Below are 17,610 nucleotides of genomic sequence, written 5' to 3'. Positions count from 1 at the left end.
GTTAGAGACTGTGATGGTAGGTTTTGGATGGTTTAGAAGTGTGGTTTAAAACACAGAAGGTGTACCAGTTCTAGATTGTTAGAAATTTGAATAATAGGAATTTCTTAACAACTTGCATAGACTGAATTTGACTATGGATGTTTAAATTTCTGGGACTTAATTTAGCAATTTTCTATCAAGGATTATACGTCTTTAATTATGTATCAATGACGTAAAATATGCATGTCAAATTCTATATTTTTGTCACGTTTAGTGAGGATTAATTAATGTGTAGTTTTTATCATTTATAGCATCAATTAATGGGTTGGTATAGTATGAGTATGATAGATTGTCTATTTTTATTATGCTTGTCATGAAATTGATTGATGTATCTCATTATTTAGATTTATCAGTCACTGGAGTCAGCATGTTAGTTTATATTTCTATGTATGCTTCTTTTGGTTCAGTTTGCTATATGCATTGACTAGGTATTTTTGGAACAATTGATATTTATATTTACATAGTTATATTATCAATTGTTGTAGTTATGGATTAGTTTGATATTTACATTCCTTATCTGTAATGTCAACTACTGGATGGATGAATGGTATGCACCGATATAGGACGGTGACATACTAGGGTTGGTTTAGCTCAAATTGCTAAGTCATACCTATTTTGGAATAAGGGTACGGATTTTAATAAATAGAGTCCTCTTTATATGTTAGTCTGTGCGGCTGATTACGCTGAACGACTAAACTGGATTTCTTACGGATGGATGGGAACGGATTTTAAATATATTTTTATGGTACCATGATATGAGCTTGAGTCTCAGAGTCGCTGGTTAGGGAGCGTATATGCATGGGGATGCATAATTGGCTACGATGGTTTGATGTGTACCCTGCTAGGTCTAGATAGTCATGCCCACCTCAGGTGTGCTTTGCATGGTGCCTACTAGTCAGGTTGAGACGGGCCTGTAGTTTAGTGAAAGTCCTGTAGTGTGAATATATATATATCTACGGACTATTTAGTTATTGTTGAGTTGGTTAGAATGTATATGCGTATCGAGTCTCTGCTTGGATTGTAGTAGGATAGAACTTGTTCGTGGGCCTGACCCACTCCTATTTTTCAGGTGTACGTCGGTTCTAGGCTTGAGCTTGTTTGTGCTGGCCAGAGAAGGTCACTCATTCTTCCGACGACGTAGGATCTCTCTCTATGATTTAATTATGGATTTCTTCTAGTTTTATTTCAGTTTGGTTTCTTATTAGGGGTCCACAGGATGGATTCCCGAGTTGTACCCTTGGAGGTTGTTAAATTGGATTATTATAATCTTATTATTTGGGATTTTAAGTTTTAAATTTCAAGGATCATATTTTAGTATTCTTTTCAGCTTTTAAACTTTTATTTATTAAATTCATTTTGTCATCTGTGTTCGTTTAAAGTATTAATTGTCCGATATCCCTCGGGTTTGGGCCTGGGCCTGATCAACCCGCGTCTCGGATCCGAGGGGTGTCACACTTCCCCTAACCCACCAATTCATGACTCTTTTTCAGATGAACAACTTTTTCAAATTTCCAATGGACAAATGCCTTGGTTTGCCGACATTATGAATTATTTAGCAATTGGCAAGCTTCTAACTACTTAGTCAAAGAACGAAAAGAACCGTTTCTTTGCCAACATCCGGAATTACTAATGGGAAGATCCTATTTTGTACCGATATTATCCGGATCAAATTGTGAGGAGATGTATTCCGGAGAGCGAAATTCCAAGTGTTCTTGTGTTTTGTCATATTCTTGCATGTGGTGGGCATTTTAGTGTAAAGAAGACCGCCTTGAAGGTTCTTCAAAGTGGGTTCTTTTGGCCCACTATCCATAGAGACGCCTACAATTTTTGCCAGTCGTGTGAGAGATGTCAAAAGATGGGATCAAGGTCAAGAAGAAATATGATGCCCTTGACCAATATACTTGTTGTTGAAATATTTGATATATGGGGCATTGATTTTATGGGTCCATTTCCTATGTCCTATGGTTTTCAATATATTCTCTATGCCGTTGATTATGTTTCTAAGTGGGTAGAGGCTTGTCCTACCAAAACAAATGACCATTTCGTGGTTGTTCAATTCATTAAATCCAATATCTTTGCTCGTTTTGGTATGCCAAGGGCTATGATAAATGACGGAGGAAAATATTTTTGTAATCAATTTTTGAAGCACTTATTTTTTAAGTACTTCGTCACTCATAAAGTGGCCACTCCCTACCACCCTCAAACAAGTGGGCAAATAGAAGTGTCTAACTGGGAAATTCAGCATATTCTTGAGAAAACGGTTAACACCACCCAGAAAGATTGGTTACGGAAGTTAAATGATATTTTGTGGGCTTACCGGACGGCATATAAGACTCCCATTGGCATGTCTCCTTATAAACTTGTATATAGAAAACCTTGCCATCTTCCGATTGAGCTAGAACATAAAGCCTTGTGGGTGGTTAAAAAGCTCAATCTTGACCTTGATAAAGCCGGAAAGAACCGGTTACTCCAATTGAGTAAGTTGGAAGAGTTGAGACACAATGCTTATGATAATGCCAAACTCTACAAAGAAAGAACTAAAGCTTTTCATGATAAACATATTGTAAAGAAGTCTTTTGAACCCAGTCAAAATGTTTGGCTTTTCAACTCTAGATTGAAACTCTTTCCAGGAAAATTGAGAACCAAATGGGTAGGTCCTTATGAAGTCATATCTGTTGCACCTCATGGAGCGGTCGAAATTCAAAATTTGAAAAAGGGAAACATTTTCAAGGTTAATGGGCAGAGATTGAAACCCTACATAGAGGGACAAGTCTTTTAAAGACATATAGAAGCTGCACATCTAGTAGACCCTGTTTATGAAGATATTTAGGGTTGAAATGCAAAATGGAAGAGTTGTTGCATGTTCGATCGATCTTAATGTAGGTTCGATTGATCGAACATCATACCTGCATCAAATCTGCATCCAATCACCTCTCTGTCCAATAGTGCGAAGGAAACCTGCATATTTCAGCTCTCTGTCCCATCGTGCGAACTTCATTTCTGATCGATCCTAAGTTCCAAGATCGATCCAACTTCCTTTTGGATCGATCTTCAGCTTCCACACTTAGAAAAATTTTGCCCCTCTGAAATAGGCCTCTCTGTCCCATCGTTTGAACATGTATGCAGGTTTTTGCATGTTCGATCGATCGAATCTTTCTTGAGATCAATTTGAACTTGATCGATCTGTACAGTTTTGTTTTGACTTTGACTTCCCTTTTTTGAATTTTGAACTTGTTTATTCAAAGCGACATTCCGTCTAGCTAGAGACGTTAAACTTAGCACTTATTCGACACATCGTGTCTTTTATCTTTTATATCATCTGTTTTTATTTTTTTTTCATTGTTTATTCAAATTTTTTTTTGCATAATCTCATTTCTCTCTTTTATCTAATGCTATATTGCCTTAGAATGCTTGATTTCCTTCTCTTATCCCATTTGATATTTGATGTGAGTTTACTAGTGTGGTTATTCAAGTAGGTTGTTGATTCCAAGTTTGGGGAAGACGTCTTTCGAATTGGATCATGACCGAGCTTCATGTCTACATCACCACTGTATACTCTTTTCATCTTTTCTATTGTTCTTAGTGCACATTGAGGATATTGTGCGGTTTAAGTTTGGGGGTAAGGCGTCTTTGTTGCATTCTACTTAAAATTGAGCTTTAAATGTATGATTGAGATTTGAGATTGATGCTAACTATAATTTTGATCTTTTGAGGACTATATTGCTTAAAATTTAAAAATTACTTGACTTGAGAATCCAATACTCCTTGAATGCCTTGTGGATGCCATTTAGGAGTAAATTTTTTGAAAGATCATCTTGATTTTGTTATTGTTTTGAGATTCACTCTAGGATTCTACACTAGCACAGGCGCACACTAGCATTCATTTGTGGGGTACATGCTTTGTTGATTATTGAATTGGTTATATCCCAATTGAGCTAGTAGTGCATTGAAAGCTTTCATTCTTGATAAAGGTAGATAACAACCTCTTTTCACTAAGTAGTTGGGATTCTAGCCTCATCAAGCAATGAACTTCTCGCGCCGAAAGGTGGAGGGCCCAAACTCTAGGTTAATAATTGAAAAAAAAAAGAAAAAAAAAAGAAAAAAGAAAAGTAGTTGCAAAAGCAATAAAAAGTGAGGACTACTCCCAAAAGGTAAGAAGTAAGAAATGATTAGATGGAAGTTGTCTTGATTTGTAGCTTAGTTGATTTGAGCTTATAAGTTTTTAGGGATGTTTGAACACCTAGTACCCTAAAGCTGTTCGGTTTGGGAGTCATTGACCTAACGCTCGACCTCATGAATCACTATAAAGCTTAATAGATCAACACATTGCATTATGCTTCCATCTTTGACCCTTAGGGATAAAAAAAAAAAAAACCATTCTAGTGAAAAGAATAAGCGCACCTATAACAATAAAGCTTTAATAAAAGGTCCACTATTTGTCTTGATTATCGGTACTAGATTTGTGTGCTAGTTTGAGGGTAAGGATGTGATTAATTCTTTAGTTGGCTAAGATAACAACATATTTGATGCCGCTTCACTCAAAAGGATTCTAGAGTTGTTTTGATTTGCATGATCACTTTCTTGATGTGTGGATGGCCATACTTCCTTGCTTGATGTTGAGATTTTGGGAGATTGCTTGGAAATGGTTGAAAAATTGTATACTTGAGGTGGTTTTCTCCCAAATGCTTGTTTGCAATATTAGTGCCTCTTTTAAAATAATGAGCTTAATATTTGTGGGTATCATTTCTGGAAAACCTCATGAGACTTCACTCATCCAGTAGGGGTAACCTAGGGGTTCAAAAGGCTTGTTGCATGTGCTAAGTGCAATCGTGTTCCCTACGAAAGTGGCGTTATCTATTTATTGTTTTCTAGTTCATAGTTATATGGTTGTTCATTTCATTCCTTTACTTTCTAGTTCATTGCTAGGAACTAGCAATATTTAAGTTTAGGGGTGTGATGAGTGCTGAAAAGTGCGCATTTAAACCCGTTAAGCTTAGGTATTCTAGAACCTTTATCTATTTTATTTTCCCACTTTTGATTGATTTTGTATTATTTCCGTTATCAAGCACTTATCCCCAAAATAAGCTAACTCAGCCAAATAAGAGCATAATTGAAGCAATCTTGAGATGAATCAAAGAAATGAGCAAAGTGGAAGCAAAATGAAGTAAGTGGTGAAAATTCAGCATGTTCGATCGATCATGGAATTCCTTCGATCGATCCAACTTTGATCGATCTCAACACTTCAAGATGGATCCAAGCTCTTTTGTCCTTATCCAAAGATCCTATAAAGTTCGATCGATCCAACTTTATTCAGATCAATTGAAAAGATTTCATCTTATCCAGTTATACCACCCCACCTACCATTTTTGTCTCTTTCCCAAAATATCTCGAAAATATATCAGATTTGTCTTTATCCAAAAAGGCGTCGCCAAGAAGGATCGATCCAGCCAAAGTTTAATAGATCTCAGCCATGTTCGATCGATCACCACAAGGGTTTGATCGATCAAAGTTCCTCAAATGCGAATTAATTCATTTTCCAGCTCATTAAAAGTTGTCTCATAGTCCAATCATTGGAGGAACCTTGGTGTACGAGCCCAGACCATTGGGTCTGACATTTGGGGCTACATATATAAGGATTTGAGCTACTTTTTTGAGATACATTATACACATCATATACATCATATACATCATTTTTAACACATGAGAGTTTTTCTTAGAGAAGAAGAAAAGAAGAGAGGAGGCTAGAGACACATATTTGGGAGTTCTTCCATCCACTAAGAAGAGGAACAATTTTTACCATGGAGATAGCCCTTGAGTGTTGAAGAACACCATCCATGAGTGGTTAGACATCCTCTTGGGGCTAGAGTTAGCCCTAAGTATGCTTTCTACATCTTGATTTATGTATTTTTCAGGGGATTTGTGTTATAATACATATTTTGACATTTATATATACATAGATCTTGTTTATTCAATGATTTGTGTGGTTTAATTATTCCAAATGACCATTTCATTCTATCCATATGTCTATGTATGCTAGAATAGATGTTCATGTGTTTATCTCTAACTTTTGTATTATTGATGCATGTCTATGTGTATTGATATTATAGATTTAGAGATTGTTAAGACATAGTGCTTAATGGAATGCTTTTGTGGTTTATTTGATGGTTCATACTCATTTCTTGATGGATTGTGCCTCTCCCTTAGTTTAATTAGTTTAATTTCTTGTCATTAGCTTAGTTGTAATGTAGTTGCCTTAGTTTCCTAGATGGGAGGACAATCCATGCTTGTTGTTTGATATTCCATGCTTTTGAATGCAAGTAGCATATGTTTCTAACCTTGTGATGTGTTTGGATTGTTAGCTTAAAGGAAGGATTAATGGCTTAGTTTGATATATTGTGCTTTTCATTATTTTGCTTAGAAAATATATACTTAATTGGTCATTCATGTTAATTGAATCAACCAAACACACACACCCCAATATTGCAACACATGTTTCTCCCTCATTAGTTGTTCGTTAAGTGTGTAGAAAAGTTATGCTTAGTGGTGACCTCTAAACCCCAAGATCTCTCTCTCTTATTCTCTCTCTATATTGCATTAATTTGTTTACTTTAGTTTAAATTGCACCTTAGTATAATTCAATCACCAACCAATCTTTGATCACTCGACCTACTAACCCTAATCTTAATTTCACAACCAATACGACACCAATCCTTTGGGACGATCCCTATTTGCCCTAACTATATTTTTAGTAAAAGGTAGTAGTGACACTTTATAAATGTAAAACTTGGCCTCTCACATTAGCACACTTTGCAAGCTATGTGGTAGACGACTCACCAGTGTATGTATAAATTATTTACTCATCCCTTTCTAAAGCAAATTAGAGTTCAATTAATTTCAAATCTCTAATATGCTACGAAGAGACAATTAATTTCAAATTTTCAATTCACTATTTTTCTTTTCATTCAAGGAGGACAAAATTGAATGTAAAATAGATTATTTTATAATTATATATGAGTATTATTTTGAATAAATTATGGTCATATGGGTGGGCTTGCCTTCAATTAATGCATCCTATGGTTTGGGCCTTGGATGGCTGGTATAGTATAGGCTTGAGTTCAGATCATGTCAGGCTTTCATAATTGTACAGTAATTATTAAGTGCCCCGTCCTTCCCAATATTCACCCCTAAATGAGGCGTATTATACAGGGATGGCAACAGGGGGCGGGTTTGGGCGGGTGTGCCCATCCCCGCCCCCGCAACCGTTCAAAAATCTCGCCTCCATCCCCACCCAAAATAGTAAAAATGAGGGGACTTTCCACCCCATCAATGTAACCGTTTAAAATTTTTACCCCCGCGGGTACCCACCCCACCTCGTTTAAGATCATAATTTATTTATTGTTGAAATAGATTTAAACTTTTTTTCCCCCTCATCTTCAGTTCTTCACCATTGCAACTTTCCTTCTAATCAAATTCATTTGTTATTTTAATATTGTTATATAGGGTACTTAATATATATACTGGGAAATATATATACAAAAGAAATAAGGGCACTTAAGTAATTTGTCTGTCTAAACGAGGCGGGGCGACCTCCCCCTGCCCCCGCTCCAAACTTGCGCAGGTTTTTATTACATTAAACTATCCCCTCCCAAATATGCTAAATAGTCCCCCAAAATGCCAAAAAACGAGGTAGGGTGGGGCAGGTAACCGCGGGGGCAAGTCAAATTGCCATCCCACCGCGTATTTAAGTGGTTGGAAATGAATCATTTCATTTGCTGTTCACCGAGAAAATGAATTGAAATCTAACAATTGTTAGACTTTGAGTCATACAAATTTATGTTTATATAGTTTTATATTTATATTATTTGACTTGTTAAATAATTCATTGAAAATTTTATTTTTTGACACCCAATTTAAAACACATTTTCTTGATTTCCACCTATGTAGAAAAATTCGAGTAGAGTTGATACCCTTTAACGTAATTATCTAGGGTGAATTGTTAGGAAAATGAAGTTTTCAATTTTATGCGCATATCAAAGTACCTATTCCATGGTAGGAATGTACTTCTCATATGAAATTTTATTAAGGATTTTTGATAATTTCACACGTTGAGAACATTTTTAATATATATATTTTTGTTTTTCTTCTTCTTTTATTTATTTATTTTTATCTTGAACAAAAATGCAAGCACATATATGTTTCTATGGAGACTTACATATGACTTTTTACGTAACTTTGAGTTATTAGAGTACATTCTTGTTACTTAATAGTCTTACTTTTTTTCCAATAGCTAGATTCAAACTTGAACTCAAGATTTTGAACTGGTCACAAGCATGAATGGAATCTAAATTGAGTTTTAAAATGAAGGCTAGTCAAATTGGAATAATTTTTATGTCAACTCCTACCTAATTGTCTGCTATAGAAATATCCTATATCACTAAGACGAATTCTAAATTAACAAGAGACCACTTATTTATGATATCCGGAATCATAAAGATAAATTAAAGAAGAGCCCACTTAATTATTTCTACAAAAAAAAAATAGAATAAATTACATTAACAACACACCTAACATTTTATTTCCAGCTGACTAAATTTATAAAATAATAATATTGTCTTTCTCTAATATATAATACAATATAATACTCCATATTAATATAATATAAAAGTATTACACTTTTATACTCAATGTCACGTTTTGATAGGTGACACAATTTGTTAACTAAAAAAAAAAAAAAAGTATAATAATTTTTATAAAACTGGATACAGTAAATTTTTATTTTTTATTTTGGAATTTTGGAGTTTTTTTTTTTTTTTTTTTTTTTTTTTGAAGTTAAAGTAATTACGCACACAGCCTACCTCCAATGAGGTTCGAACCCCTGACCTTCGGGCCTTTGGGAAGGAATGGGAGATACCACTGGGTCATTTGGTCCTTTAGTTGGAATCTTGGAATTGCGATCAAGGAAGTAGTAATAGGAAAGTCAAGAATTCAAAAAGTGAATTGTTGTATGAGAAAAAAAAAACGGCATTTGGTCCCACAAAGTGATTGGATCGGAATAAAGCGCCACAGTTAGACGTCCCTTTCATGGACAAATTGAGACAAGTCGGCGTCTGCTGGCGGGCCGCTATCGGCTTTTGCTTTCGCAGGTTGTACTGTCGATTCCGTCGATGTGTGTTTTTCTATGCCCACTAAAAACCCGTGGGTCTAAACCATTAGCCAGGTCCTTATCCGAACCCGAGGTCGACTATGGGTACAACCGTCATTTCCTATATCAACACGAAGCATAAACCTCATCCATAACTTAATAACTCTCAAAAACCACAAACATCACTGAAGGAACTCAATGCGGGGAGGAAGAAGAGAATCGACCGGCTGGCAGGCATATGTCGATCGACTGACCTAAATGGTCGGCCGGCCGAAGCGATGCACAAATGTGCATGCTCTAGGGACTTCCATAAAATGGTCTTTCGGCCGACTGGAGAATAGGGTTTGGTCGGCTGACTAGGCCGGCTGAAATGCCACTTCTAGAGAGTTAACTCTCTAGAATACCCAAAAATGCCCTGTCGATCGGCTAATTCTCCTTGTCAGTCGACCGACAAGCTCCTTGAATGCTGCTACTTGTAGCTAGAAACACCAAAAAACTAAGCTCGTTATGAACCAAACCTGATACGCAATCAATCCCGAATTCACAGCAAACATAAATAGCATCCCATGGACATATACATTAATCAACTTCCCAAATTACACCATCATTTACCCATTCGTTACAAAAGGTTAACATAGTCACTAATTACATTAAATACTGTTAAGAGGTTATAGTTACAAAACATGGCTATGCTTTACACAAAACAAATGCATTTTCAAAATGGTACTATACAAAAGAACAGGATCATACACGAAAAACAACAAAAATAAATAACTCCTAGTCCTGTCAAGCTTGTGGTGCATTTTCTTTCGCCACTTCTTTTCCATGCCCTGAAAAATGTTAAAATAAAGGGTGAGCATAAAGCTCAGTAGAAACAGCCTAAGGCATTAGTTTTGGACTCCCTTGAATCACGTAACACATAAAGGAATGAAAATGAATAAGGGTCATACAATGGGAGTCCATACAACATTTACAACTTATAGGCAACAAACTTAGCACATAACATAATTCTACAAAATGATGTGCATGACATGAAATATGATGCACCCATCCCAAACCTGGTCTATACTGACCCATCTTTCACTTTTTGAAAACCCGCTAACGGACTTTACCGAGCCGAGATTGATAATTATCCCCAGTTCTAATTCTGCCAAAGTTTGGCAACCGTTAAAGGGCTTAGTATCAACTTTTTCACATCCTACACTAGGCCGCGCTCCCTCTAGGTCAAGCTAGCTCCGGACTCGCTAAATCCGGTTCATTTTAAAAAAAAAACACTTCCCTTCAATGAAAGAAACTTCACTTTCTGAAAACAAAATTTCCTTTCAAATTTCCCTAAATCCCTTGTTTATGTCATGGTATACTATGTAATGGCCTTCAATCTTAAAATTTCAATTTCATCTTTATGTCAAGAATAATATCAACATGGTATCAATGATAGACAACTAAGATTATGGCATACTTTGAAAGTTCAATACAACAAGACACCAATATCTCATGTAAGATATGTACAAAAATCATTTACAAGGAAGCTTAACATGTAAACACATACAACTTCACACTTTAACAATTAAAACCTTTCCAATTCTTTAATTTCATAACAAAGTTGCAATTTAGGCATAAATCAGTGAAATTTGAAATTTACTCAAATAAAGAGGCAAAACTTTATGCATTAGGAAGACCTCTACCTCAATTGGAGATTATGCCAAGCAAAGCCTCAAATTCACCCAAGAACCCTAAAATTCGAAATCTCCAAATGGTGGTCAAACGACACTTTGCTCCGATCAAAACGTAGATCTTGACGAGCTCTTCAACTTTACCTTAAGCAGCAATATCAAGTTCCCAAATGTTTGGAATAAATTCAAGCTCAAAATTTTAAAGAAAAGAAAAAGAAAAAGAAAAAGTGAGGAAGGGAGGGGGAGAGCATCTGAGTGGTATAAGAGTTATAACCCCTTGTGGGTCCCACAAAAGAAATATCCTACTAATAATAAAATAAATACAAATATACCATCACTTTACCACCACACATTAATCATTTAATCAATTAAATGTGCAGAATAAAATAATGTATGATATGCAATGGACCCGAGACATAATCCCGGTGTACAACAACCCCAGTAGCGGGCCCCACCTAGGACATCCCGGTTCGAAAAATAGAAAAATGCCGAATTGGCAGCCAATACATGTCAAGAATCCTGAACTCAAGGAAATATTCCAAACAACACTCTGACACACCCGGCACACCACACGGTGTCCAGCACGCAAAATGAGAAAAGACGAAAATACCCTCAAAAAAAAAAAAAAATTCCAGAGAATGAAAAAATTGCGAAAATCATAAACATTAAAGACACCGGATTTTTAGCGAGGAAATCTCGATTGGCAGAAGAGACCAATTGTTATGGGAAAAACCTCGTGAATTACACCGTTTAGAGCAAAAAGATTCAATAAAGGCATGTTTGATTTCTTACTTTAGCGCTGAATGCAGAAGATGGTAAGTGATTTTTAAAAATAAGTGTGTTTGATAAAATTTTAGGATACCGCTTAATATGGTAACTATCGCTTAAAAGAGGCTAAAATTTTAAGCGATGAGAGGGTTACTTATCGCTTATCGCAGAAAACGGTAGGCTATTAGGTTTTAAAACTATTTTTTTAATGACTACACTATCCTCAAATAATCACACTCTCTCTTCTAGACTTCTCTTTGCAATTTCTTTAAAATTCTCTTTTCGATCTCTTTGCATCTGGAAATAGAGTGAGTTCTCTCGTTGAAAAACTCTTCTATATATATTCGGTTGGTTGTTACTTTTTTTTAGAGAATAATAATAATAATAATTGTTATTATTATTATTATTCTGCTATGTATTATATTATAAACACGTCTTTTTGGTTACCTATTTAAATTGATTTAACACCATAATTATTTATATAGGAAATCAAACATGCCCTTAGGAAATCATACAGACCCTTATATTTTAAATTTTCATCAATTATTTATATAATATAATTCCATTTCTAGATAAGAATTTTATTTTTTTAATGATTATTTGACATTATTATTCATTGTTAAATTCATATATTTAATTGAGTGAATTAATGTGGTTATTTTATTAATATTTTTATATTATAAATATAAAATTATTATGAGTACTAATGAGGACAAAAATGTAATTTGTACAACTTTCAGACTTCAGCTTTTGTATATAAACAATCTTAATAAATTCAGTACTTGAAAGTAAAATATTATCAAACGGGTTTTCAAATTAATACATTCAGCACTTAAAATTTCAAACGCTTAAAATTCAGTACTTAAGATTTTCAGTGCATAATTTTCAGTTTTATCAGCACCTAAGAGAGTTGTTTTAGTGGTCATGAGAAAGTTGTTTCCTCTTCATTTTTCTTATTTAGTCTCCTCTGTGAAGGAACCAAGCCATGGGAGATGTTTAATGATAAATTCTTCTTCCCCAAGACACCATTGTGTTGAGTTAAGACGAACTATGTGACAATTCCTTAAAATCTATAGTGCAAAAAACCACAGGCCTTTTGGTACACACAGTTCCAGTTACAAGTAATTAAAATTCCACATTTCTATCAAAATAACAATGATGACACGAGAAATCAAGGCTGAGGGTTTCAAGTCCCACTTCGAACAGAAAGTGTGCGAGTTGCTTACCTATTTAAATGATAAATGATTTTGCAAATACTTTATTACATATGATATACAAGTTATAACAACTTCTCATCATTTTTCCACCATACAAAATCTTAAAAGTTGTAACAGTTAAAGAGGGGCCTGTCCCTCCTTCAAAGTATCATTAGTTCAACCCCTCGAGGTAATTTTGATTGCAGTCCCATAGCAAACATTTTCGCCACTAGTCGGCTCTCATCTTCCACATTCTCATTTTCAGTTCCTAACAAATTTGGTTGGCGTGTATCAATATTTATCTTCTCTAGCGAGACAACATTATCAAATAAGTACATGGCGAGCTCAACATCAACCTCATGGCCAGTAAATCCAACCAATTCTACCACCTTGGGACATTTGAGCAGACGTTTCTCAGCCCTTCTTTGTACCACCTTCCCTTGCAAAAGGTAGCTGTCAGGACAATCAATCTTCCCATAAAAAACCTGCCACACCAATGGTCTGATTTATAATTCAATTTTGTTAGAACAATGAAATTGACTTTTAATTCCAAACAATGAAAATGGAATGATGATCAAACTGGTTAAAGCTACGACCTAAATCAATGCACTTAATCTATTAGCCACAAACAAAATGAATCAAGAGTGTTAGTCTACTGAAAGTTAACATCTTCTTTTAAGTAGCCTAGTCCACAATGGACTGTCATCTTATGTATAACTAAGAACAGATGTATAGCTTATTGCCTCTATATTAGCACATAGTTTATACATCACACATTGCTAATCATTAATTCACAGGTACGAGGCAAAGAAATAAAGAATTTTTTCACAAACTTTCCTTGAAGGGGAGAGAGATGCAGATTAACATTGAACATCAAAATAATAGAAATTGGAAGGCAATGTAGGAATATATTTTCTTCTCATCAAATTTAAATATATATATATATATATATATATATATATATATATATATATATATATATATAAAGACCTCCTCTAATTGCCGATGCTAAGCCTAGGCTACAAAATCAATGAAAACAAGCAAGATGCACAGTGCACCACTGTTCTCAAATTCTTTTGATATTAGATAAATTTTAGTAAGATATGAATCTTATATATGGTCTCAGAAATTATGTGAAGCAAATCATCCATATCTAGAGGGAAAAAAGAAAAAGAGAGAGACAATCTAGTATGAATGCCATTACAAGTTAACATTACTTAGTAAGCACCTAAAATATCATAAAACATTAGATTCTAGGATAGAATATGAAGCACATATTGTAAACTAGAAACTAAGAGCACTAACCTCGATAGAAAATCTATAAAAACAAGGAGCTGCCTCTATGAGGGAAATGCAAGGAAGGAAGCTACTGATATGGTATGAATCCACCTTCAATGTCAAATGCTTTACATTCCTTAATTCGGTAAATTTGGGGAATTTATCAAATACCTGAAGAGTCCAAATCACGAAATGTGTCAGAAAACCTTGAAGAAGAAGAGAAGGCACAAAAGAGAGGTAAGTTAGATACAAACCTCGTGATCCAACTTCAATACAAGTGTCTGCAGCTGAGAGATATAGCTTGAAAACTGGGAAAACCTATCTCTATAAATCATAAATTTGCAAAACTGATCCCCCAGGCATAGTTTAGAAAGATGGCATGCACTCTTGAAACACAAGTTTATTTGATGACCAAAATATGCAAGTGACACCAGATTTTTCGCAGAAATCTCAATGTCTTCCAAAATCTAACAGTACGCTATTTTCAAATGCTTGAGTGATTGACCATAAACTTTGAGATTGACTACACAAGCCGAGTTATTGACAGATAGTTCTTCAAGGAATGGACAGCTTGATAAAAAACATTCAAGGCATTCTGCAGTCACATCCACATACGTGAAATGGATTGCAGTTAGTGATTCAACTCTTGAAAAATCCAGTGACCGCATAGATGATAAATTGTAAGGCCCTTCCGGAATATTACTATGTTCAAGCCTTTGAACTCTCTTCTCCATTGCAGAGTGAACCCAATTATCAATATCAGATGTAAAACTAGAATCCATATCAAACTGAATTCTGAATTCATCCACGGTTGCACCCTTGTGTGAGTTCAAGACCCGATTCACCCAACTTATATAGTTAGCCCTCTCCACCTCTAAAAATTTCCGATTTCCTTTCCTTTGAACTTTCCACAATAACTTAAAAGTACGAGTTGTGTATATCCACAACTCTTTCCATCTACTTGAGACTAGACTAGTTCTTGCCGCCTCTTTCATTGGCAAGCAAGAGAGGATGCAAATAAGAATTTCATCCGGCAACTGACTGATCCGATCTTCAGAGTGGTTACTCCTCCCTTTACACTGATTATTGCAAACCAAATAACATAGTGAGGACAATCAGTATAAATTAATAAAATTGAATTGAACACAGACATGAGAAATTAGGTAAAACAAATAAGCAGAAAACAACTCCTCTCTTTACACTGATTATTGCAAACCACATAACATAGTGAGGACAATCAGTATAAATTAATAAAATTGAATTGAACACAAACATGATAAATTAGGTAAAACAAATAAGGAGAAAACAACCCCTATCTTTACACTGATTATTTCAAACCACACAACATAGTCAGGACAAGCAGTATATATTAATAATAATTGAATTGAACACCAACGTGATAAATTAGGTAAAACGAATAAGGAGAAAACAACAGCAAACGCACAATAATTCATCACACATAATAATTTAGCGGAGAAAATGACGATTAAGAGAAAAGAAGCTTTATGATTATTATTATATGGAAAAGATTCAATTTTTTTCAAATTGCTTAAAGGGAAAAAAAATGTTTACCTTCCTCAGTGCAAATTTGGAGTTCAGTCGTCTTTGTTTCATTGTGTAAGCAAAAACCCTTTAGCCAAGTCTTCAACTTTGTAAAAACTTCGAACACCCACTGAGGAATTGTTAAATAATTTACTATCAATCTACAATAAGAATATACGAGACAGACAGTATGTGTGTGTGTCTATTACTAAGCAGATCGTGTCACCAGAGGCGATAGCTGAGGCTGCGCCCTGCGGAGTGTCGAAGCAGATTGTGTCGTCTGAAACTTTCCCTAACTTAATTTTATTAATTTATTTTTTTTATTCCATGCCAGTTGGGCCTCAAAATTTTCGGCCTCTAAAATTTGAGGCCCAAGGCAACCAAGACTTGTCCTAACTTAAATTTTTTTTTTTTTCATCCCCTATGGGCCTCAAATTTTTGTGGACCACGGTCGACTTGGGTTACGGCCGACCCTGTTGATATCTATTTAAAAGATAAAAAGTAGTGAAACGGATTCAAATTTGTTGTGATCCTAATGACTTGAAGAAATATTTCCAAATCCTTGGGCATGAATAAATATATAGAATTTGGACGATGGAATGATTGTAAATATACACCAATTTGTTTCACGCACCTATAGAAATACTAAATAAAAATTAACCAGCCCAACATGAGTGGTCTTAGCCCATCAGTTTTGCAGCCGTCGTTGATTAGTCTTATAAATTATAAATTAGAGTCAAACTATGAGAAAAATTGAGATACGACCCCTAAGCTTAAAAAAAAGAATCCCTAACTTTTTTATTTTTATGTTTTTTAAGACTTATTTTTCATCAAGATATTATTATTAGTGTAAATTGCAACACTGTTTAGACAATGATACCCCTAAGTTTGTAAAATTAAACAATCATCTCAACTACCTTTGACAAAAGATAAAAATACCTTATTACTCTTTGACTTATGAATGACTTGTCAATTGACACATTGTAATGTTGATTTACCATTTAATTTTTTTTAACTATTTTTAATATATCACACTAACATATAAATATAATGTGCTAATTGAATTGGATCGAATCGAATTAGATTCGCTTATTTATGTATTATTTGCTCACCCCTAATACTTTCTAATGCAAATTAGAATCCAATTTGTAGGTGCAAAATTTCGCTCAACCAATAGTGATTGAGAAAAATAAAACAACTCACTCAAAAACAATAAAAATAAATAAGAACAATGTATCGAGAAGTGTGGAATTGCTTGATCTTTTTATCGGAGGTCTGAGCCCCTATTTATACATAAAAGGGTGATTGAATTAAGGTATGACTCGCATTGCTTGTCCTCCAATTCTTCCTATACAGAGTTTCTTTACAAATAGAGCTTTTCCCTTGTATAACTTTCTATACGTATTACTTGCCTTGTACAGAACTTCCTATCTCAGAATTTTCCTTCTACAGTAAATCCTTAAACTGGTAGGACTTGTGTATTCTTGAATCACTGGGCTGAACATATTTTGATCCGGCTGGGCTTGAGTAACGGACCGGATGTTAAATATTAACAAGTTGGGCTGATGACCTCTTGATTCGGCCTTGATGGAGGTTGGAGGACAAATAACGATGGTCTTGGGCTGTAAGTACCCTCAATTTGGGCTTGAGCATAATGGGCCTTAAATGCCATTGGAATGTAGATATGTGTGGTGGTGACGTGTGCGCTTTTTATTAGAGGGAGTTTTTTTCCCTCCACACTTTGCCCCAAATTCCATTTTTAATTGAGTGACGGCTCCTATTAAAGAGGGAATTGAAACCGGTTTTTTTACTTTGCTTCAGAAACGGTTCGTGGTCTTTCATTATTACTCCGTCACACAAGATTTTGCAAGAGTTACATTTGCCCTTGCTGCACCTCTGCGTCCTTCATTCCATCGCTTCCATCGCTTTGTCAGGTTAGTTTCGCATCTTTCTCTTCAATCTTTCATTATGA

At 35.0% G+C, this 17,610-nt stretch overlaps 1 protein-coding gene across 3 annotated transcripts in view; it reads right to left on the bottom strand.

The window, feature by feature from the left end:
• Positions 1-12,731: 12,731 nt before the first annotated feature.
• The window catches only part of LOC132269068 (F-box/FBD/LRR-repeat protein At5g22660-like), a 66,451-nt gene continuing 61,572 nt past the window's right edge, over positions 12,732-17,610 (bottom strand). The window contains exons 1-4 of one of the 3 annotated variants that reach the window (XM_059770080.1): positions 15,669-16,074; positions 14,351-15,175; positions 14,124-14,267; positions 12,732-13,303 (exon numbers count right to left, since the gene is read on the bottom strand). In XM_059770080.1, coding sequence (XP_059626063.1) covers positions 12,980-13,303; positions 14,124-14,267; positions 14,351-14,431 — 549 coding nt within the window. In that variant the 5' untranslated portion in view covers positions 14,432-15,175; positions 15,669-16,074 and the 3' untranslated portion in view covers positions 12,732-12,979. Of the gene's footprint in view, positions 13,304-14,123; positions 14,268-14,348; positions 15,176-15,668; positions 16,114-17,610 lie in introns of those variants that run through there. The other 2 variants (XM_059770079.1, XM_059770081.1) reach the window with 2 other exon arrangements.

The sequence above is a fragment of the Cornus florida genome, unplaced genomic scaffold, assembly GCF_030987335.1.
Source record: "Cornus florida cultivar Cherokee Brave unplaced genomic scaffold, ASM3098733v1 CherokeeBrave_3.0.0_Hap2_Chr08, whole genome shotgun sequence".
Taxonomy (NCBI): Eukaryota; Viridiplantae; Streptophyta; class Magnoliopsida; order Cornales; family Cornaceae; genus Cornus; species Cornus florida.
Note: the sequence above shows the minus strand (reverse complement) of the source record. Positions and strands in the feature narration are given on the sequence as shown.